The 25,007-nt window shown below is 35.8% G+C and overlaps 1 protein-coding gene across 7 annotated transcripts in view; it reads right to left on the bottom strand.

The window, feature by feature from the left end:
- Positions 1-20,335, bottom strand: part of LOC145277489 (uncharacterized) — a 119,722-nt gene extending 99,387 nt beyond the window's left edge. For 4 of the 7 annotated variants that reach the window (XR_013868146.1, XM_080128873.1, XM_080128872.1 and 1 more), the window contains exons 1-2: positions 19,257-20,322; positions 4,671-4,788 (exon numbers count right to left, since the gene is read on the bottom strand). Coding sequence is in view for 6 of the 7 variants with exons in the window: in XM_080128873.1 (XP_079984999.1) it covers positions 4,671-4,788; positions 19,257-19,628 (490 nt within the window). In the remaining variant the exon portion in view is untranslated. The other 3 variants (XM_080128875.1, XM_080128874.1, XM_080128877.1) reach the window with 3 other exon arrangements.
- Between the last annotated feature and the right edge of the window lie 4,672 nt (positions 20,336-25,007).

The following is a 25,007-nucleotide window of genomic DNA, read 5'->3' as shown; positions in this document are numbered from 1 at the left end:
AGATAGTACTTGCCAAAGATATTACTTGCCAAAGATAGCACTTGTCAAAGATAGTACTTGCCAAACATAGCACTTGCCAAAGATAGTACTTGCCAAAGATAGTACTTACCAAAGATAGTACTTGCCAAAGATATTACTTGCCAAAGATAGCACTTGCCAAAGATAGCACTTGCCAAAGATATTACTTGCCAAAGATAGTACTTGTCAAAGATAGTACTTGCCAAAGATAGTACTTGCCAAAGATAGCACTTGCCAAAGATAGCACTTGCCAAAGATAGTACTTGCCAAAGATAGTACTTGCCAAAGATAGTAGTTGCCAAAGATAGCACTTTCCAAAGATAATACTTGCCAAAGATAGTACTTGCCAAAGATAGCACTTGCCAAAGATAGTACTTGACAAAGATAGTACTTGCCAAAGATAGTACTTGCCAAAGATATTACTTGCCAAAGATAGCACTTGCCAAAGATAGTACTTGCCAAAGATAGTACTTGCCAAAGATAGTACTTGACAAAGATAGTACTTGCCAAAGATAGTACTTGCCAAAGATAGCACTTGCCAAAGATAGTACTTGCCAAAGATAGTACTTGCCAAAGATAGCACTTGCCAAATATATTACTTGCCAAAGATAGCACTTGCCAAAGATAGCACTTGACAAAGATAGCACTTGCCAACGATAGTACTTGCCAAAGATAGTACTTGCCAAAGATATTACTTGCCAAAGATAGCACTTACCAAAGATAGTACTTGCCAAAGATAGCACAGTGTAGGATTGAACCCTTACTCGATAGATTTGAATGGAAGCTTTTAAATTACTCGATATATTTGAATGTAAGTTTTGAAATTACTCGGCTATCGATGAATAAAACCATACGCAAAAGTTGTAAAATGTGAGCAAATTTGATTAATTTTAAGATTCTGCTAAAATTCTTCTAACCCATAATTTCAGTGTTGTAATCCTCATTTGTACATGTTTTTGCCATATCGATATGGTTGTGATTGCTTAAAGTATTATGGTATCTATTCGATGCAGAATTAAGGATTCATATCGATTCCACATCAATCACTTTCACTTATGATGTTGGCAACTTTATTGTGGCCCCTCCCGTAAGTACTCGATGTTTTTCTAGAAAGAATTATAACTATGAAAACATCAGAGAAACCAATGCTAACAATAGAATCTTCGGATATATATGATATGAAGATGATTCACTACAATACCATATTTACTCTGGAAGTTTTCTTGGAAACTACTAAGCCGATCTGACTGAAATTTTGTATGAATCTTTGTTGTGATAAGGTGCAGCGAACTAAGTATTATGGTATCTGTTTGATGCACAATTAGGTATTACTATGGATTAGTAGTTATTTATTTCTTCCCCACTGAAAAAATTAGGCATAAGGCTTGTGTTTCATGTGGAGAGAGGGGGAGGGAACTAGCTCCCCCGAGAGGAAACTGGATAGTGACAATTGGTATGAAGGGTTTCCCCTACATTGACCAAAACTGATTGCTACAAGAGCAATGGTCTGATATGTGGAGTTGCCTCCACATATGGTCTTCAGTGCAGCACTTGCCGGAACAGATATTACACTTTGATCTTTGATCCCGGGCCAAGAAGACCCGGGCGTTACATGTGTCAGTTAAGTATAGATTACTGTTGGTTAGTATTTAATGCAAAAAATAAGCACGCATTTAATTATATTTAACCATCAATTTGGCATAAGGCGTCAACGGGCTAAAACCTTTTCCTGATTTTAATGAACAGAAAGCTTAGTAAGTTCATAATGAAATAATATTTTTTTACAAGGCCCGGAAGACACTCAGGGATAAGGGTTATTGCGTGTACAGTAGTCAATGGGACAATATCGTAGTAATCGTTAGTAATGGAGATTTGATAAAGTGTCTTACTTAAGGGGGCGGTTTATCAGGAATTTGTTTATGTTGGACTTGAAGACATTCAAGTTGTAGTCAGGTGGGAAACAGGCAAACGGAAGAGAGTTCCACAGGCGTGCATTTCTAAGAAAGAAGCTTTGTTCATGGAATCTACGTTTTGATTTAGGCACAGATAAAGAATGGGGAAAATTATTGACAGTGGTTTCAGCTAGACGAGTGTTGTTCGCGAAAGATTGGCGAGGGGGAACCAGAGATTGAAATTCAGACGATCACTTGCCATGGGAATAACAATAAAACAAAGACAGGCTCGCAACGTCTCTTCTGTGGGAGAGAGGCTGCAGGGAAGAGAAAAGGGCATTGCCACTAGGCCACGAAGTCTATTATGTACTCTGTCAAGGCAGGATAGGCTGTTTTTAGCCGCTCCTGCCCAGATGTGGCAGCAGTACTCCAACCTTGGACGTACTTGGCTTTTATATAGATAGAGAATTGCATCAGCAGTGAGATATCTTCTGAAGCGGTAGAAGGATCCTACCATTTTTCCAGCGACCTTGGCAATAGACTTGATGTACGTGTTCCATTTCAGGTCAGGAGTTGCAGAGCAGAGCTTGGGTGATGTTCGGCCTTACAATGAATAAAGGAGACAAAGGCAAAAAGGTTGTCTTTCTGTCACCTTTTTACATGTGTTCTCTTTTTATTCGTTGTAAGATCGAACATCAACCACGATCTGCTCTGCAACAAACTCCTCCTACGAAGGGTATTCCAACTAGTTTACAATAATCGAGAAAAATTCATAATGAAGAACCGATCAAAAGAAGAAGAAGAATGCAGTGAAAGCACAATCTTGGTATTTAAAGTGTTTCTTTAGAAGCCGTTTTTGCCTCCATCTTTATCGATGCTAGAACTGATCACCTTTGGTTTAAATCTGAGTAAAGAGGACGATTTAATGTCAAATGTTCGATCGACATTTCATTTGTGCTCTCACTTCTTGCATTGTGCTGTTGACTGCTTGTATGCCTTCTTTATAAGCAGTATGATGCAGAATACTGTCTGCTTACAATGGATGGACGATACCTCCTAGGAGGTCAAATGGTTAACGACATTCGATGTTTTTCTAAAAAGAATTCTAGCTAGATAATATCGGGGGAACCAATGCTAACAATAGGATTTTCGGAGTCATAGGATATGATAATGGGCGATGTCTCCTCATATGTAAACCTCCTTACTTGTCGCATTCGTCGGATCCTGCTTCACGGAACCATAAATGCAAATCAGCAAGGCTACGCTCTTAGCTTTGTCTAGTGGCGGGACCCCTCTAAATGTAACCCGACGCTTACCGGTTATTGGAACTACCGCTCTGCTGCTTAAGGCACGCAAAACGCGCATGACCCTAAGTCTGAGGGCAATACCTGTGGTACTGTTGGGTGGTCGTCTGATGTCAGCCTCTGTCGTTGAATTTCTCCTTCATGTGTACTGATGTCGGCAGATGGGTGCTCCTCACAACTGCAGCTGGAATATCAGGGTTCAGGGTAGATCTGAAATCAACTTTGTTACTATCAAACCAATATGAAACCAAAAATAACACTGGAGATCATTTCTTATAAACAAAAATAATTATTGCATAAGATCATTTTGGATACAGTTCGAACATAAAAAAAGTATTAGTTAAATTCGGGTTTTCTCTCGGATGCAAGAAAAACAAAATATTTCTGGATACAGAATCTTTCAACTGAAATCAAACTCTTTGGTCGAATTGTCTTCCCTGGGCCTGGCAAGCGAAATCTCTCTATTTTTCAAACTACAATAGTTTTTATTAAATCATCTTTTTCTCCTCCCATTTCTTGAGATCATTCTGTCTTCCTCCTCTGTCATTTGAAGATTACTTTATCCTTTCTCTATCTCATTATTTTATATTCTTTTTCTTTTCTATTTTCTGGTGAATCTCTTTTCCCTTCCAACCAAGCATATGCTTAAGTCAATAATTTATTCATCTGTCCACCCACCTCCCTATATATTCTAAAGGTTCCTTGTGAAATCAATACCGACCCCTCCACGATTGGGGTACATCACCGTCCACAACTGTCCGAGTGGCCAACCGCCCAGACACACAACAGCTGGGAGACCGAAATCACTCCTCCCTTGACTTATAGTTTCTTCTATACGTTTGACGAATTCAGGTTCTTGTACTTGTCGGCTTCATTATTATTTAAAATCCATTTTTTATCAAACCCAACTAGAAAAGCAACCTCCTTCCTCAGTTCCCTTGTTCTAAAGAATCCCATTATCAGATTTATATTTTCCTTTTATTCAAACAGATATTATTTTTCTGATGGACAGAATTTCATGGACATCTGTTTTTCTTGACCAAATGTTAGCATAACCCCTTCAACCATACCTCATCCTCTCTCATCCTCATCTATCTGAGCAGGGTCCCTGGCATCGCCGGGATCTTGCTACACATATACAGAATTCCAACAACCAAATTAACATCCATTTCCAAAACAACAACAACAACAACAACAACAACAACAACAACAACAACAACACCACCACCACCACCATGAATTTGGTAAAAATCGATGTGATCATCTTAACATTTTTTTATATAATAAAAATTAAATGTGGGTTTTGGATAGCTAGTTTAACCGCGTCAAAACTTTTGTTGATTTTTCTGAAAAACAGCCACGTGTTGTGCAAGGCAATATTTTATAGAACAAACAAGCTGAATAAATGTAATGATTTTTTCTTCGTCGTTCCAAAAAGTTTTTCTTTTCAACTAACCTGTTTCTTCAGCGTTAGATGTCGATGAAGACATTGTGGTTGTGAAGTTCCGTTTCTCGCTCAAGTTTGCATCAGTGGCCAGCATCCGTGTTGGCTGGATAGTTTCTTTTACCATCAACTGCAGAAATAAGAGTCAGTGTAAATATTGTAGTAATATATATATATATATATATATATATATATATATATATATATATATATAACACTGTAAGGCGGGGCAAATACTGTAAACAGAGTCCGGAATAACATCATATTCCACATTATAACATGAAAAAACCGTAAGGGCCACTGTATACCGGGATTATATATATATATATATATATATATATATATATATATATATATATATATATATATATATATATATATATATATATATATAAGAAGACTTTTTCCAAATACTAACAACCATTTCTGTAAGGTCTGACGAGGCTGTTGGATCGTAAACATGGTCAAACATCCGAAACGTATGAACAGATAAAACGCTAATAAAAAAAATAAAACATATATATATATATTTCGGATGTTGGACCATGTTTACGATCCAACAGCCTCGTCAGACCTTACAGAAATGGTTGTTAGTATTTGGAAAAAGTCTTCTTATATATATATATATATATATATATATATATATATATATATATATATATATATATATATATATATATATATATAATCCCGGTATACAGTGGCCCTTACGGTTTTTTCATGTTATAATGTGGAATATGATGTTATTCCGGACTCTGTTTACAGTATTTGCCCAGCCTTACGGTGTTATTTATAGTGTTAGTTGACTATATACATGTGTATTATATACTGTACTGTATTTTGTTACTAATTTTTAACGCCGTATTCCGGGGTTCTATTGTATATAATTTTTACTACTTATTCATTTTTTTATAAAATGCGTCTATATACAGAGATATCAAGGCAAGTAGATTATATAATCATTATATGAATTAAACACATAAATATTGATAATGGAATTAACCTACACGCATGGTGCATAATGTATGTTGGGTGTATATTATGAAAAACATTTTTCTATTGTAAATACACGGCATGATTGTTATGAAATGACTGTTTCATAAGCTGTTGTGACTTTGGTTTTTATACTTTTTCATTTTGCTGAAGAGTTGGCGGGAATGTTTATAATTAAAACTATTATAAACTTAAATATCGGCTGTGGACTGAAATAATTGTACAAATAAAACCCAAATTTTTAAATGAACGTTTATCTATTTATGAATAAATGGTAGTAATTTAAGAAATGTTTATATCTCTAGTATTAAACTATTGAGCTATCTAGAAGAACTTTGTGTTATTTACTTAAATATCTGAATACTATCTAAATTAGTAAACAAACATATTGATAAATATATATATATATATATATATATATACATACATATATACATATATATATATATATATATATATATATATATATATATATATATATATATATATATATATACTAATAAGGAATGATATATAATGATAAGTATTAAGATTGAATATCTAGAAACAAAATAGATTTAAGGCTAATAAAATTCAGACTAGAATTATCCGCAAGATTCATGGTTGATAAAGTACTTGGTAAAATTCAGTTGTAAAGTTACACTCTTCTTGAGGTTGAAGGTTCAATTAGACTACAGTAAAAAATACAATTTCGAATTACTTAGGGCCTCTACCCAGTTATGGCTGACAGAACGAGACTAATCTACCCCCGTTGATCAAATAAAAGTTCGGTTCGAAATTTCGAGTTTGACAAAAAGATTTCCGAGTACGACAGAAAAATTACCGAGTTTGACAAAATACACGTGAAGAAAACTAGAAGTTTCATCGACCGAAACATTGTGAAAATAATATTCAAGATGAGCACAGAATTCCAATAAAAAAACATTGTGAAAATAATATTCAAGATGAGCACAGAATTCCAATAAAAAAACATTGTGAAAATAATATTCAAGATGAGCACAGAATTCCAATAAAAAAACATTGTGAAAATAATATTCAAGATGAGCACAGAATTCCAATAAAAAAACATTGTGAAAATAATATTCAAGATGAGCACAGAATTCCAATAAAAAAACATTGTGAAAATAATATTCAAGATGAGCACAGAATTCCAATAAAAAAACATTGTGAAAATAATATTCAAGATGAGCACAGAATTCCAATAAAAAAACATTGTGAAAATAATATTCAAGATGAGCACAGAATTCCAATAAAAAAACATTGTGAAAATAATATTCAAGATGAGCACAGAATTCCAATAAAAAAACATTGTGAAAATAATATTCAAGATGAGCACAGAATTCCAATAAAAAAACATTGTGAAAATAATATTCAAGATGAGCACAGAATTCCAATAAAAAAACATTGTGAAAATAATATTCAAGATGAGCACAGAATTCCAATAAAAAAACATTGTGAAAATAATATTCAAGATGAGCACAGAATTCCAATAAAAAAACATTGTGAAAATAATATTCAAGATGAGCACAGAATTCCAATAAAAAAACATTGTGAAAATAATATTCAAGATGAGCACAGAATTCCAATAAAAAAACATTGTGAAAATAATATTCAAGATGAGCACAGAATTCCAATAAAAAAACATTGTGAAAATAATATTCAAGATGAGCACAGAATTCCAATAAAAAAACATTGTGAAAATAATATTCAAGATGAGCACAGAATTCCAAAGAATGCAAATGACAAGAATGATAAATGGTCATCTCAAATATTCAGAAATATAATATTGTATTAAAAACTATTAAACAAATATTGTATTAAAAACTATTAAACAAATATTGTATTAAAAACTATTAAACAAATATTGTATTAAAAACTATTAAACAACGCAACATATCCAGTCAAAATACAGAGACGTCAATGAATATAAAAAATGGAAGAAGAGGAAACAGTATTCGCAAATATTGAAGACTCTGTGAACAATATGATTCTAGAAAGAAGCGTAAAATACAGAAACGAAAAGTACAGAATGTCTGCTTACCGCCTCCAAAATTAAACAATGTGTAGAGTAGCGAAATGGAAACAAAAACGTGAAAGAATCAAAATGGTTTATTTACATGAATGGACCGGGAAACAAGGTTATTTGAAAAAAAAATGTGTATATATTTACTTTCTTTTTATTTAAATTTCGTTTTTTTTTTTCATCTGTAAAAACCGGTCTGTTGATGATTATGTTGGTTAATTTATTGATTTTTGGTAAATTTTTAAGCAAAGGGAGGGATCAAAATGTTTATACATTTTGAGCATCGGCATTCATTTTGCACGTACATAACATTATAAAACAGAGAAAACAACTAAAATAAGAATATATCAATAATAGTAGGAGCACTAAAAACAGTAAAAATAAACTTTGAAAACATAGGGGAAATTAGAATGAAAGGGAAGATTGACATATACAACACACTCACTAATAAAAAAAAAACCCGAAATATTAAAAAAAAAACTCTTAGATCGCAGAAACCAATTCAACAAGGCAGATAATGGCGATCAATCAGAGACAAACATAAAATAAAATAAAAGCAAATATAAATGCAGAACAAAAAGCATTACACAAAACCAAGGAAACTGAAACTATTTCTATCGATATGTACATAAAAAGAATTATAATATTAAATCATCGTAATTCTATATTTCTCGCTTGGTTGAAATTAGATTTTTTTATTTAAAGTAAAACATTTTTTATTTGATTATTATTATTCAAGGAAGTGAAGTTCGATATAACTCAAGGGAGATCACTCCTGAGCATTCAGTGCCTAAAAGATTAATTTAGCCAGTTAATGTGCTGTCTATAATAATTATAATTATAGCTCATTCCATCCAATCGTAACTGTAGCAGTTTGATCTTCATGAATACATCCTGTTAGGATTTATCGCTTAATTATTGGATGTGAGCAAATGTCACTACAACAGCATTTTAATGAATGCTTAGCGCACGCGCGTGCACATATGAACATGTCAAATTATAGAGAAATAAAAGGCGAATCAAATGAGGTATAGGTTGTTTAAACACTTACATTAAATTTAGCTTAAATTTGCAGTTTTTGACAAAATTATAAGTGCGGGCTTTTTTTTTGGCGCAACTATATATATATATATATATATATATATATATATATATATATATATATATATATATATATATAATAGTAAGAAACGAGCTGTAAAGTAGACATTTCCAAATAGTTTTTATTATTCGGCAGAATACTCCCAAACTAGTCTGCTATGTATTTGCTGGTTACGACATAGGATGAAACGGAAAGTTTTATGAGTTGTTTTTTTTTTTTTTTTTTTTTTTTACACAGTGATCACCACTTATCAAGGCCCGGAAGCCACTCAGGGATAAGGGTTATTGTAAGTACATCACGTTAGTGAGGAGATTTTATGAAGTGTTTAATAAGGGGGGCGGTTCATTAGGAATTTGTTAACATTAGACTTGAAGACATCCAAGTTGTAGTCCGGAGGGAAGCAGGCAGACGGAACAGAGTTCCACAGGCGTGCAGTTCTTAGAAAGAAGCTTTGCTCATGAAATCCGCGTTTTGATTTAGGCACAGATATAGAGTGGGGGAAATTTTTCACAGTGGATTCAGCTAGACGGGTGTTTTTCGTGAAAGATTGGCGAGGGGGGACCAGGGATTGGAGTTCAGACGAGCACCTGCCATGAAAATAACGATAAAACAAGGATAGGCTCGCAACGTCTCTTCTGTGGGAGAGGGGTTGCAGGGTAGAGAAAAGGGCATCCCCCACTAAACCACGAAGTCTATTTTGTACTCTGTCAAGGCATGATAGGCTGTTTTTGGCAGCTCCTGCCCAGATATGGCAACAGTATTCCATCCTTGGCCGTACTTGGCTTTTATATAGATAGAGAATTGCATCAGTAGTGAGATATCTTCTGGAGCGGTAGAAGGATCCCACCATCTTTCCTGCGACCTTGGCAACAGACTTGATGTACGTGTTCCATTTCAGATCAGGAGTAAAGGTCAAACCCAGAAGCTTGTCAAAACACGGGGCCTCACCCAGACGAGAGCCATCCATCACAATTGATGCCAGCTGGGGATCAGAGCGTTGATGATGTAAGGATAGGAGTTTGGTTTTGGATGCATTAAAGGTAACTAGCCACATCTTCCCCCACTGAACCACGCGCTCGAGATCAGAGGAGAGAGAATCCGAGAGAACTTCGTCATTTACAGCCTTTGATGTGTTGCCGTAGATGGTCGTGTCATCAGCATAGATGTCAACGAATGATTTAAGTATGTGTCTAGGGAGGTCATTGATGTAGATCAGGAAGAGAGTTGGGCCCAGGATTGACCCCTGAGGGACTCCAGCATTTATATTGCAGGCCTCCGATTTTTGTCCATCTACCACTACTCTTATGAGCCTATCAGAGAGAAATGATTTAATGATTGAGAAAACATTTCCAGTTATACCATAGCTGGAAATCTTGTGAAGTCACAAAACTAGAAAAAAACATAAGAATATAAATATGGAAAGCAGTTCATATGAACAGTTCATTAAGATAGTAATTGTCTGTATTTTTGAGATGAGGTGTTTTCATTGATTGAGATTGTCGGACTGACTTCCTCATCTTGGTTGTTATTGTCACAACGTTTCGGCCGTTTTGGCCTCCGGCCTTTGTCAGGTGTTTTGTATCGAACTGGGGAACCGTTTGTTAGGAGTCTCGAACCCAACCCTTTATTATTATTACGGGAGTACCGTGTTCGGACTCCAGCTAGGCTTTGGGACATAGTTGCTGATTCTCTGTTTTGAATGTTAATTAATAAGGCATTTGTTGTAGAGTTTGGAGAGAACTGGAGCTACTTCGGCTGAGCACTTTTTTAATAGCACAGCTGGGATGAGATCAGGTCCACGGAACTGATCAAGGGAGCACCCATCAGTACAAACCAAATGGTAAGCCTAAATGTGGTTAGCCTGTTCACTAAAGTCCCAACTAATGAGGCACTAGCAGTAATTCAAGACAAACTAGCTGCTGACCTCTCCATAGAAGAGCGCACATGTGTACCATTGCCAAACTTAATGGAAATGCTGACATTCTGCATAGAAACAACCTACTTCAGAATGGGTACTGACCTATATCGACAAGAGGAGGGGCTAGCTATGGGCTCGCTATTATCACCAGTGATGGCGAACATATACATGGAATACTTCGAAGACATGGCCTTAGGTTCAGCTCCCTTAAAGCCCACCATGTGGCTAAGATACGTTGATGACACCTTCATACTCTGGCCCCATCAGGAAGACATCCAGGCTCTCCTAGACGATGTGAACTCAATAAGACCATCGATACAGTTCACAATGGAGAAAGAAAAAGATAACCAACTGGCCTTCCTTGATATACTCATATCACGCACAGAGCATGGGTTTAAGACATCCGTATATCGCAAGCCTACCTTCACCGGACAATACCTAAACTTCAACTCCCATCACCCATACATACAGTATCAAATATGGAATCGCACGCTGTTTACAACATCGAGCAGAGACAATAAGTAGCGACACCATTACATACCACCAAGAAATGATCAGGTTGAAGAATACCCTCCGTCGTAACAACTACCCCAATAACATACTATCCACCAGACGTGTTAATAGTATAAGAGAGGAGAATGAAACCCAAAAACCTCGAACGGTCTGCCTACCATACATACGAGGCATCTCCAAAAAGATTCAGAGAATATGTGCCCCCTACAACATCAGGACGGTATTCAAGAGCGAGTCAACACTCAGACGACACCTGGTACGAGTGAAGCCCCGCATGGAGGAGAACATGACCAAAAACTGCATATACTCCATCCCATGCAGTTGCAGAAAGGTTTACAAGGGTGAAACATGCCGCTCCCTTAAAGTAAGGGTGGAAGAACACTGAAAAGCGGTAACTAAAGGGGAGACGGAAAAATCGGGTATAGCCAACCATGTCTGGATGGAGAGGGGGGACCATCGCCCCCTATGTGATGAAGTAAAAATAATAAACAGAGAGACCCACTGGAAAGTGAGAAAACTTAAAGAAACAGCTCACATGCTCGGACATAACAACCTACTGAGCAAACCAAGCATAGAGCTGAATGCAATTTGGACACCTCTGATAGAGAGAGAAAACCTTGAATAACAACATAGGTTTAACATTAACAAAAACCAACTAAGAATTGTCCTAGTGACATATGGCCGAGTGGTCCTAGACGTTGTATCAAAGTTTACAGTTACCCAAAGGTGCTGAGTTCAATCCTGAACGAAGGCAGTGAAAAAGTAACATTCAAAACAGAGAATCAGCAACTATGTCCCAAAGCCTAGCTAGAACACGGTACCCCCGTAATAATAATAAAGGGTTGGGTTCGAGACTCCTAACAAACGGTTCCCCGGCCGAAACGTTGTGACAATAAGTCAGTCCGACAATCTCAATCAAGTTCATTAAGAGTTCAGCAAAATACAACCAACCGTATTTAAAGAAAAAGTCCAGAGTAGTGGAGGTTATCAGTTCCAGGCAAATGAACAACAGGTGCTCGCCTCAGTAATCCAAGTTGGAAAACTTTTCAAAGCTTTATATATATATATAAAAGCTGAATCTGGAAGTCAGCAAGTTTAAAAGAAAGAAAAATATTCTGAAAATAATGCTCACTTGATCGTAGTCTCTATGAAACCTTTCGTGTTGACGTTTTGATGCGAATGCTTCGACTGGCATCAAACTTGAACAAGCAAGAATCGTAAAAACTAACGTCATTAAAATGGAATCCGTCATGATTTTCTCAAGACTGCAAAAGAAAAAAACAGAAACTTAATTTATTAATATTATTATCGCTATTTATTTCTGAAGATGTTTTGATCATATCATATGGAAAACCTATCCGACATGCAAAATAGAAAAAGGGAAAAATCTTTTCCGTTCTATTTTATTGTTTAAAATTCTGTTTTTGAAATGACATTCTTTGTCCATTTTGTACATTTTGGTATTTATTTATGTGTCTAGAAAATTTATAAACAAATTAAAATTAATTAATTAATTCATGAATTAAATACTAAGTAATAATCGCGTAAAAATAATTTTTAAATATTTTTCCTGCTTGTAAAAATATTTTTCCTGCTTGTAAAAACTACAATGTATAAAAAAAATATAGTTTGAGTATTTTTGTTTAAAAAATATTATTTCTCTCTGATATTATCCTACAAAAGGAATACATATCGTTTGGCATAACAGTGGTCTACTTCCGTTTCTGGTAGTTCAAGCGGGTGTTCATATCGTGACATCTCTATGTGGCTCTACCAGTTTATATTTATGAAAATTTGTTTTATTTTATAATGTCATATCTGGCGTGCCCTCTTCTTGGTGAAAGTGCACTGGGGGACTACCCAATAACTTACCTTTAAGAAGTTTTTTTTTTATTAGTCAGATGGAAGCAAGTCTGCCGCAAAAAATATAACATCAGATATTGTCGATGACAAGAATTATACGCACAAAACCAAAACAGTTACTAGCCTGTGGTTACTAGTATTGTTATGTGTGGCCGCCATTTTTTGTTTTAACTTTCGTGTACTTTGGCGAAGTGGGTGCGCATGCGCAGAACATGTTAGTTCTTGTAGCAGACGATAACATTTTCTTCGGTTTCAGTATTTACTGCAAACGAGAACCACGACATTATCTAATCCTAAGCAAACTTATTTGCAACTTCTTTTTTCATAACAAGAAACCCGTCTTTCTTTTTCTAAATACTATTCTTTTAACAATATTTAACATACTTTTATCATTTTTTTTGTCCATTTTTTTAATTTGTAAAAAATTTTCTTCAGGACCCCCCCCCCCCAAAAAAAAAAGATGAATACCAATACTGTTGATTCCTGCTAGGCGTATACCAACACGTATTTCGACATGATAAAGGCGTGTCACAAAGAAGATGTAAGCAGACGATTTCTTCGTAAACATGGCGTTTTGCCGACAAGAGTAACTTGTCGCCAATGCAGAACCGCGTGTTCGTTTCGAGAAGCCAAACGGATGTGGAGGTGCACGCACTATACTAAAGTGGGGAAAAAAAAAAAAAAAAAAAGAAATATTGCGGGTTCACTCTCGCCGAGACAACAGGAGCGTTTATTGCTCGAATGGAAGCCTGGAAAATTCTTATGTTTGTTAATAATTTCCTGAATAACATGTGGAACCACCGGACAATACGAGAAATTCTTGAGATTTCGCATCACTCCTCTGTTGCTTGGCGCTCCTTCTATTCGGAGGTGTGTGAGAACTGGCTTAGAAATCAGGAACCTATTGGAGACGATGAGATAGAAGTCGAAATCAACGAAACACTTATCGTGATCCGAAAATTTAACAGAGGCAGGGTGCCTAGTCAGGTATGGCTATTTGGCGGAATAGAGAGAAAATAATTTTTTAAAAAGACAAAAAAAAAAAAAAAAAAACGGGATGCCAAAACTCTGATTCCTTTGGTGCACAAATTTATCCTTCCGGGCTCAAATATTTTTAATGACTGTTGAAAGGCATATGCCAATCTAGACCGGCATTTTCCACACCACACCATTAATAAATCTGAGAATTTTGTTGACCCTCAGGATCCCAGCATTCACACACAAAATGTAGAAAGGATGTGGTTAGATATTAAACAATGGGTTAAGCGACCTGGTATTTGAACAGAATTTATGCAGCATTACTTAGCCAGATACTTATTTATAATGAGCGGAACGGGCAAGACCAAACTGTTGCATAAAATTTTGTCCAGGCTGCTTTACTATACAGACACAAGGCGGAACCGGTGATGGGGAGATTTCTTATTAATGCACACACACACACACACACACACACACACACACACACACATATATATATATATATATATATATATATATATATATATATATATATATATATAAATAAAAAATAATGGCAAAAAAATACAAAAACAATAACCCTAAAACAGATTCTTTTCTTGCCACACACACAAAAATATAATAGCGTAACCCTTACTTCCTTGTTTAAAAAAACAATATACACAGAAATTAGCTTGTTTGCTTGTCTTTTTTGTGTGTATGGGGAAGGGGGGGTCGCGCATGTGCATTATGCTGCACGCTGTCTTTCATGGCAAGGCACATGGTGGTCATTGCACGAAAGCTATTACTGAAAACATTGGATTTTTAAGGTATTACTATTGTACTTAATTCTTGTCAGCGATAATATCTAATGTTATATTTTTTTTCGCAGCAGACCCGATTTCAGCTATAAACAGTTGACTAATAAAAAAACACGTCTTCTTAAAGGTAAGTTTTCGGGTGGTCCCCCAGTGCCCTATGACCCTATTTTTTTTGGTTGCTATTCCCTCTTCCCAAAACATTCTCCCAGCTGTAATTTTTTGAAAAAACTGTGTCCCCTAACCTGTAGCTTTACTCATCTGTTTTTCTTTTATTGGCGGTTTCTTTGTTGAAATAGGCAACAACTTATCAAATACAGAGCGTATTAATTCTGTTGATGACGTCATGATGTAATTATGTAATTTGTTTCTTTTATGTCATATATGATCTGTGCAATTCTTTTGGTTACTATACCCTCTTCCCAAGCCCTAAAGATTAAAAAAAAATGTTTTGTACCCTGACCTATAGACTTTAGTGTTATGTTTTTTCTTTTATTCATGGTTTCTTTGCCGGAATAGGCAACTGCCTATAAAATATAGGGTGTATTTTTGTTGCGAATATTAAATTCTGCTGACAATAAATATGAAGTCGCATTCAGTTTAGCGTGATTCTGTAAACTGCAAAAAAAAAAAAAAAATCGAATATATAATATTCTTTCATTTGCTCGTTTGAATGTGTCCACAATTTTTTTCTGCTATTCTATTACATCTTGAATAATAAACTGGCGTCGCCACATGCTCAATTGACAAAGATTCGCAGAATTCCTTAAATTCTTTCCCGTGAACTGGATTCCATTGTCGCTAACTAAAGTTTTCAGGATTCCAAAACAACTAAAAATATTGTTAAGTGCGTTTATCGTATCTGTTCCCGTCGGATGACTGCACTTTGTAAAACTGTCCACAATGACCAAGTAATACGATCCAGTTATAGGCCTTGCGTAGTCGATATGCAATTGAGTTCATGCGGCGTTGATTTTTAGTTATTGAATCTTTACCAGTGGATCCTTTGCTCAGTTTGCATCCTCTACATTGTTTCACTGAATTTTCTTCGTCTTGATCGAGCCTAGGCCAATTTGTGTAACTTCTCATTAACAATTTCATTCGTGAAATTCCTAGATGGCCAGATTTTTGAAATTCTTTGAGTACTCTCTTCTGGTCGCATAAAGAAAAGGATGACACATTATTTCTCTTTTTATTTTTCTCGTTCAGATTTGCTTTTTCATTTCCCTTATGAAATCATCCTTCTCCGTTGCTTTTTTTTCAATTTTGTGCCGTAACGAAAAGTTCTCTAATCATCGAATTTGTGGAGCAGTACAGCATCCAGTTCCAGTTAGCATCAGTTTCTACAATGATTTTCCTCTACGAGTCAAAATTTGCTCACGAGAGGTCAGCTAACAAACAGCATTTTATTTTTAAGCCTGTTCGCATTCGTCTGACCATATCAACTTTGTGCCCTTTTTTACCAAATTGTTCTCATATCATATACTTTTTGCAAGAAATCCTGGAGCTTTGCAATGTTATCTGTCAATCTATTTATCCATCTATTCAATGATACTCTTAAAATAGTTTATATTGGGAATTATTTATTGTTTATAGAATAAAGTGTAGCAATGGGTTTTAGCTGAGGATGTTTACATAAATTAGCTAGGTTAAATATAAACAGAATAACATTGAGCAGGCGTACGTGACGAGGAGGTCACGTTAAGGCTACGTGTCTTTTAATTAGTTACGTCACCGGAACTGAGGTCAAGAGGTCGGGAGTTTTAGTCAGTTGAAGAGTCGAAGAGTTGGAGTCTAGTCATGCAGGTAAATAGACGGACTTCAAGCCAGGAAGCGGGCTGTAAGAACAAGCATGTAGACACGTAAGCAGACTCTTTGTGAAGACCATATGAGACAACTGAAATAAATTTATATTTTAAAAATATAAAGTGTTGTTCTGTTGTTTCACAAACGAAGGAAGAACAGATGTCTCAATTGGTTGGTGTTGGTCATTTCATGGTTCGTCACAGAGTTCAGCAACAGATGGAAGAACTCTTCAAGAAAAAAAGGTATGAAGCATATATTATTCTTCTTATATATGAATTGTAAAATATACCCGTGTGATAACTCTCTGCTACGACATGACTCAGTTGACACATCGATATCATATCCTCCTGGCTAAACAACCATACAATTTTATGCGTTTATATCGAATCCTATTATAAGAACGATATCTTCCCACCTCACTATATAATATAACTGTTTTAATATCTCACCCAATATATAACATATGACACGTTTTATCACTGACTATACAACATTTCTTCCAGACTATTCAGTTTTAAATTTCCTTCGTGTGTATTTCGAACATTTTTCATTGACTTTCGCTAACCTGAAGATAAGCTTCAGATAAATCCAACTTTGAAAACATTCTACCATCGTTTAATTTAGTGAATGTATTTTCTAAATATGGTAAGCGGTATGCATGGTCTTTTCAACAGTCATTGAAACCCTTAAGAAATCAGCGCATACTCAATCTGAGTAAGCGACTTTTGAAATAATGCCATTTAATTTATTTTTAATTTCTCATTTATTGTGTCGAAAATTGTACTTTTCTCTTAGGTTTAAGAATGAGTTTAACATTTTCTTTTAATTCGAAATCAATTCTGTTTTGCGCACGGACAGAGTCCTTCTGAAAAAAAACAAACAAAAAAACAAAAAACAAAAGCAAAAACAAAGCAAAAAAAAAAAAAAAAACGCGAAGGAATTCGCTTTTCAAATCCGTAATGAATTTTTCCGTTTGCTTGGACTTAGTTTCTCTACCTTTGTTACAAAAAGAATTAGTTAGCAATCCCTATAAGTTAAACAGTACAATACAGTCTGGACTAAAACCATTTTCTGACCAAGAAATGTTACAAGTTAGGTCTCCTTTAAACTTTAATTTTGTACCTGATACATCTCTACCAATATTTTATGCATTTGTTAATTGTGGAAAACCTAGTTTTCCAAGTTTGTTCGTTTATTTATTTATTTTCACCTCGTGAATATAGTCTGCAAATTTATTTTTATAGTGAGATACTTTCTTCTTTGATCCTTCTTCATTTTGTTTTTAGACAAAACTATGTTCACTTTCAATTGCGATTTTATTTTTATTGTTTTGTCAGACAATGGGAACTTTTATGGCCTACACGTCCATAAATTAAATCATATTTTGTTCTTAAAGAAACGACCCTTTTTTATATGCTTTCCACCACACGCATTTCGACTTTTGTCTTACAGAATCTGTGATCTGTTTTTTCTTTCAATCCGATTATCTTTTTGAATATTTCTAAAACGCTGACATTATTCCGTTACCTTTTGCAGTGTAATCTTTGGATTTTGTCCCATAATACTAAGAATTCGTGATCTAATTTCTTTTTCCTTCGATGTTGTTAGACCTTGGACAAACATGAAACATTTGAACATGTCGCTCGATAATTATGTTAAATTGATTGTCACACACTGTGCGTTAAACATACTTGCATAGTGACAAAATCATCGCCCTCGTGAGTTAATAGATTTAAACGCTTATATCGTGTATAAACAGACTATCGTTTTTATCGAATATTTTCGACGAAATTTCTATTGTTTCCCTAAATAATATGGACTCTGTGTTTTGGATTATTTTCTTCTGTTGCCAACCTTTGTAGCAATAGCGTGATTCTTTTCTATATCAGACTATTGTTTGCATCTTGTCTTAAATATAGTTTCAAACTTACGAAAATGGAAACGTTGGACTAATATCCGAGTTGTATTTAAATTCATTGAGTGAATTTGAGATTCCTTCAGCTGAGAAAATCCAGAAACTTGATGATTGTGTGGTTTTAGACAATACGTTTTGCAAAAGTGATTTATTTTCTTTTTGTTTGAATCTTAAACGTCTCTTGTTGTTGTTGTTGTTGTTGTTGTTGTTGTTGTTTCAATTGCCGTTAGAATTAATTTATTTATTGCGGACCATTATCCTAATCTTTCTTAGATGTTATTTCACGACGTTTCGGCCAACTATTCCTCTGGCCTTCGTCAGGTGGTAACCGCGACGGGATAGGAACTCCGAATCTCCTAACTGCATTCTTAGCAATTACTGCCATTCATAGTTGTTGTCGTCTTACCATGTTTTGGCCAAGTAAGCCTCTGGCCAGCTTTAGGTAGGATTGAAATCGCTATCTTCAGACAATTCTCACCTGGAATCGTAGAGATTCAACGTCTCTATCCACTGCGCCACGGGCCCTGTTAGAATTGTCTTTCTTGTTCCAATTCTGTTGTTAGGATTGTTTTTGTAGTTTTTATTGTTGAAATTGACTGAATTATCGTTGTTATTCCAATTACTGTGGTTTGAATCGTTTTTTGTAGCGGAATTGGCAATAACCGAAATGGGGGGAAATAAAGAACTTACCTCGGATACGTCTGTTGTTTTGTTGCAGGCCGAGCGGAAGAGAGTTCCAAGATGGCGTCCATGGGTTTTTATTGGCTTTGACCCCATGCAATTCTCGCAGAATCTCGTGTGCTCTCGCGCGATTATGCAAATATATAATTCCCGGTCGCTATAAAGGCAGGACGCTTGGAAGCAGTCAGGGAGTGTTTTACAGATTGTGTGTAGGTGGTTCTGGCGGTTGGATTGTTTTTTGTGACGAACCACGAATCTTCGAGAAGCGAGTTTTCTTCTGCCTTTTTTTCTGTCTTCTTCTTCTTCTTCTTCTTCTTCTTCTTCTTCTTCTTCTTCTTCTTCTTCTTCTTCTTCTTCTTCTTCTTCTTCTTCTACGGCCATTACAGCCTAGAAATCCCTCTCTTCTAGACATGGGCGGTGCAGGGCGAAACTGACTATTTCCTATCTTTGTTCCTGATTTTTGCCTACTACATTTGTTGATCCATTTGTTGTTGTTGTTGTTGTTTTTGTTGTTGTTGTTGTTGTTGTTGTTGTTGTTGTTGTTGTTGTAAAGTGACTTAATTCCAAAATCTTTTCCATTTTTATCCGCAAGAAAAAAAGTATTTCTCCAATTTGGGCAGACAATCACTTTTCTAAGTACAACAAGAGGCAAGTTCTTACTTTCTGTAAGAATTGAATAAAAATCTTTTTATACGTTCATCGCTAAAAACAAAACTGGATAGACAACAAAAATCACTTTCTTTAAGTAATGATAAGTTTTCTAAAATTCTTTATTATTTTTTTTCAATTGATGTCTAATATATTTTGTTAAAATTTGAAAAAATTGGAAATATTTGAATTTTCACAAAGGGTTCCAGCAACTTTTGCTCCTTTTGCATAAGACTAAATAATATAACCCACATTTGGTTACCTTACGCCTATCAGCTGTATTCTAAATAATGATCGCTTAATTAGTTTAAGAATGAATCATGCAAATGCATAAACATATATAAATATACCTATCTTCATATAGAGATAATTTACCACCTTCTCTTTCTTTCAACATAAAATTCGGAAATCTAAAAAAACGTTTGCTTATGACAATGACATTTAAAGAAAAACATTTTTTAAATTATATGACGTCATAATGACGCCATAATGGCATTTTTTAATCGATCATTTTTATTGGCAAAACATAACAAAATGCAGCAAGTCATGTAAAAAGATGAACGATATTACATTTGTATACCTGTACAGGTAATACCTATTATGGGATTAGTCATGGGCGAACTATGCCGTTTTCTTCCAAAGGAGGAAGTTCACATGGAATATGAAATTCTCAGCCGCATATATATTCCGGTCATAGGAAGATGACATACATTTCCTAGCATTTCTATATGGTCACCCGTCTGGTACTGGCCACCCTCCATGTCGCTTACCTTTGGTAATCTAACGAGAACTGGTGTTTCAACATAAGTATGCCGTATATCATCTGAATGTTTGTTCAAGGCGATTTTAAGCGAGATAAGCATCATCACGACCTTCTCTGACAGGTTGTTCCAGGGAACACGGAGAGAGAATTGTTATATTTGTGACTTTTGATATCGGTTGTTTGTTGTAAACTTCTAGCACCAATTGTTATATTTGGTGTTATAAGGTATTGTATCTCAATACCCGATAATGACCGCCACAGTAACAACATTAGCGTATGGTAGCGAGAAAGTCAGACAAAATATGTAATTAAACATTTATTGAAGAAACGCAATGGATGAAATATCTGCGTGTTGATAAGAAGTTTCCGATAAGATGTAAAGTCCTGGTCACCAAGGTTAATTAGAGTGAAACTAATTAGAATTGTCTCTTGTTGATAAAAAATTTCCGAGAAGAAGAAATAACAAATAACATTAAGATGTTTTGTTGCCAACATTAAGCGAACGGCTTCTGCTGCTATGAGAAAGAAAGGGTAAAGACGTTCGTGTTAGTTATTACTGCCGCTATTAGATATAGAAAGGGCGAAGACGTTCCTTATCCTCGAGTGATCTCTGGCCTTGATAAGTGGTTATGCCTATGTAAAAAAGAAAACGTCCGTGTTAGTTGTTACTGCTGCTGTTAAAGAAAGAAAAGGGCGAAGACGTTCATGCTAGCTGCTGCTGTTGTCAGGAAAGAGAGAGTAATCCATGTGAGTCGTTTCGGACAACCTCCGCCGGTGACAGCTGATGACGCAAACCAGCTGTAGATCATATTGATTGCATCTGTCTCCTGAAGAACTACTTCAACATCTTTAGGAATCATGGCTGGTTAGCACAGAAAGAACACAGAAACTAACAAGGAAATCTCTCCCTCTCTCTCTGTCTGTCTCTCTCTCTCTCACACACACACACACACACACACACACACACACACACACATTATATATATATATATATATATATATATATATATATATATATATATATATATATAAGCGAGATAAGACACTGATAGAATTCAGATAAAAAATCCTGATAGATATTACTTGAAGTAATACTTTCAAGGTGATCCTAGCTAAAAAGGAAAAGCTCAATATTTAAGAATAGAGCAATATATAAGTTTCGTGGTTAAATTTTAAATTCTGAAAAAACAAGATTTAGAGACATATATTCGATTTAAGTTTACTGTTCATAAAGCGCTTAAGCGTCACCAGTTCTCGCAGGGGAAATAACCGCTGACAAACCTTAGACAACCCAAAGCACTTTTTACTTTACTTTCCTCACTCGAATATTGCCTAACTTCAATATCAAATGTGTTGATAACTTTATTTCGTTTTTGTTCTAAAAAATGGTTTCATTTTCCCTTTCATGCCATGATTTTAGCTACATTTTATTAATATATGAGAAGTGACACCTTATTTCTATGACGTCACAATCAATGTCAAGGGAAATGTGTGTGTTAAGCTTATATTCATTTTTTTTTTTTTTTTTTTTTTTACACAGTGATCACCACTTATCAAGGCCCGGAAGCCACTCAGAGATAAGGGTTATTGCAAGTACATTAAGTTAGTGAGGAGATTTGATGAAGTGTTTACTTAAGGGGGCGGTTCATTAGGAATTTGTTAACATTGGACTTGAAGACATCCAAGTTATAGTCCGGAGGGAAGCAGGCAGACGGAACAGAGTTCCACAGGCGTGCAGTTCTAAGAAAGAAGCTTTGTTCATGGAATCCGCGTTTTGATTTAGGCACAGATATAGAGTGGGGGAAATTTTTCACAGTGGATTCAGCTAGACGGGTGTTTTTCGTGAAAGATTGGCGAGGGGGGACCAGAGATTGGAGTTCAGACGAGCATCTGCCATGGAAATAACGATAAAGCAAGGACAGGCTCGCAACGTCTCTTCTGTGGGAGAGAGGTTGCAGGGTAGAGAAAAGGGCATCCCCCACTAAGCCACAAAGTCTATTTTGTACTTTGTCAAGGCAGGATAGGTTGTTTTTAGCAGCTCCTGCCCAGATATGGCAACAGTATTCCATCCTTGGACGTACTTGGCTTTTATATAGATAGAGAATTGCATCAGTAGTGAGATATCTTCTCGAGCGGTAGAAGGATCCCACCATCTTTCCAGCGACCTTGGCAACAGACTTGATGTACGTGTTCCATTTCAGATCAGGAGTAAAGGTCAAACCCAGAAGCTTGTCAAAACACGGAGCCTCACCCAGACAAGAGCCATCCATCACAATTGATGCCAGCTGGGGATCAGAGCGTTGATGATGTAAGGATAGGAGTTTGGTTTTGGATGCATTAAAGGTAACCAGCCACATCTTCCCCCACTGAACCACGCGCTCGAGATCAGAGGAGAGAGAATCAGAGAGAGCTTTGTCATTTACAGCCTTTGATGTGTTGCCGTAGATGGTTGTGTCATCAGCATAGATGTCAACAAATGATTTAAGTATGTGTTTAGGGAGATCATTGATGTAGATCAGGAAGAGAGTTGGGCCAAGGATTGACCCCTGGGGGACTCCAGCATTTATATTGCAGGCCTCCGATTTTTGTCCATCGACCACTACTCTTATGAGCCTATCGGAGAGAAATGATTTAATGATTGAGAAAACATTTCCCGTTATACCGTAGCTGGAAATCTTGTGAAGTAGACCCTTATGCCATACCTTGTCAAAGGCCTTTGATATGTCAAGAGCAATTGCCCTAGAAAGGAAGCCTTTGTCAAGAGATTCACTTATCCTGTGGGATATAACCGTCACCACATCTGCGGTAGATCTTGCAGAGCGGAAACCATATTGTGTGTCACTAAGAAGGTTATTCCTGCTGAGGTGGTTGACTATTTCTCTATTTAATATGGATTCCAGCAACTTACTCATAGCACACAGGAGACTTATAGGTCTGTACTGAGAGGGAGATGACTTATCACCTGAATTCTTAAATATAGGGCAAACTGAAGAGGTCTTCCAGGGAGTCGGAAAGCACTTCTCCTTAAGGCAGCGCTTAAATAGTTTCGTAAGTATGGGAGCAAGTTCTGGTTGAAGCTTTTTTAACACTATAATTGGGATGCCATCAGGGCCAGTTGCTTTACTGGAATCTAGGTTCTTTATTAGTTTGGCGACCTCCTGCACGGATATTTGTATGTTACCTAGCTTGTTCTGTGTTATAGGAGGAAATATGGGGAGTTGATGGCCTTCGTCGCATAGGGTAGAATTAGCTGCAAAGTTCTTTGCAAATAGTTTGGCCTTGTCTGACGCTGACGAGATGACCTCTGGTCCATTGATAATGGTTGGTATAGAACGCACACTTCTGTTCAGGATCCTATTTGTTATTTGCCAAAACTGGTGGGATCCAAGCCGCTGATCAGCTACCTTGGATTTAACAGACTGGGCATATAGTTCTCTTGCATTTTTAATGATGTCATGTTAACTTTTTGATTTTCGAAATGCATTGGCGATAACTCTGTTTGATTGACTAAATGTTAGGTCGATAATTATTTGATTAATGAAAAAACGTTTTCTATTTTGAAAGACGACATATTTGTTTTTAAAATGTATAGGCGATAACTCTATTCAATTTACGAAAAATCTAAGCGATAACAGTGATTGACGAAATGTACGAACGATAACTTTAATCGACAATAACTTTGATTAATGAAAATCATAATTTCAATTTTGAAAGATGACATATTTATTTTGAATGTATAGGCGATAACTCTATTAGATTTACGTAATATATGGGCGATAACTGTAATTAATGAAAAACGTATATTTACGACATTTATTTTTTAATTAAATTAGGGAAACGTTATTATTATTAGTAGTAGTATTAGTATTAGCAGTAGTAGTAGTAGTAGTAGTAGTAGTTTCTTCCCTCGAACAGCTAAACTTTGGAATTCCCTTCCTGCTACCTGATTTGAAAGTTTTATTTTTTTAATCATAGCAGCTATCAACCAGTGCCTGGAGGCAGAGTGGGGTTCGGTCCTATTTTGCCTTTGTTAAGTAAATGCCTACACTTCTTGGCCTACTGTGACTGGTATCATCATCATCATCATCATCATCATCATCATCATCATCATCACTTTCCAGCAGTCACTTCCTCTGGCCCTGTTAGGAGCGGGTGGAGGGTGAGGGAGGAAGGGCCTTTGCCTGTTTTTATCAGTTTTCGAGTTTTGCTGGTCTGTGAAGGATGTGCTGACCATAACTCCGACAAGAAAAAAGTTTTTGCCATTAACTATTATGCACTGTATTTTTTCCTTTGGGGGAAAACGTTTACAATTTTATTCGCAGTAATTAAAAAACAACAAGGTTTTATTA

This window comes from Euprymna scolopes, chromosome 6 (genome assembly GCF_053919585.1).
Source record: "Euprymna scolopes isolate OS-2025 chromosome 6, ASM5391958v1, whole genome shotgun sequence".
Taxonomy (NCBI): domain Eukaryota; kingdom Metazoa; phylum Mollusca; class Cephalopoda; order Sepiida; family Sepiolidae; genus Euprymna; species Euprymna scolopes.
The sequence above is the reverse complement of the archived record's forward strand: the minus strand, read 5'-3'. Positions and strand labels throughout refer to the sequence as shown.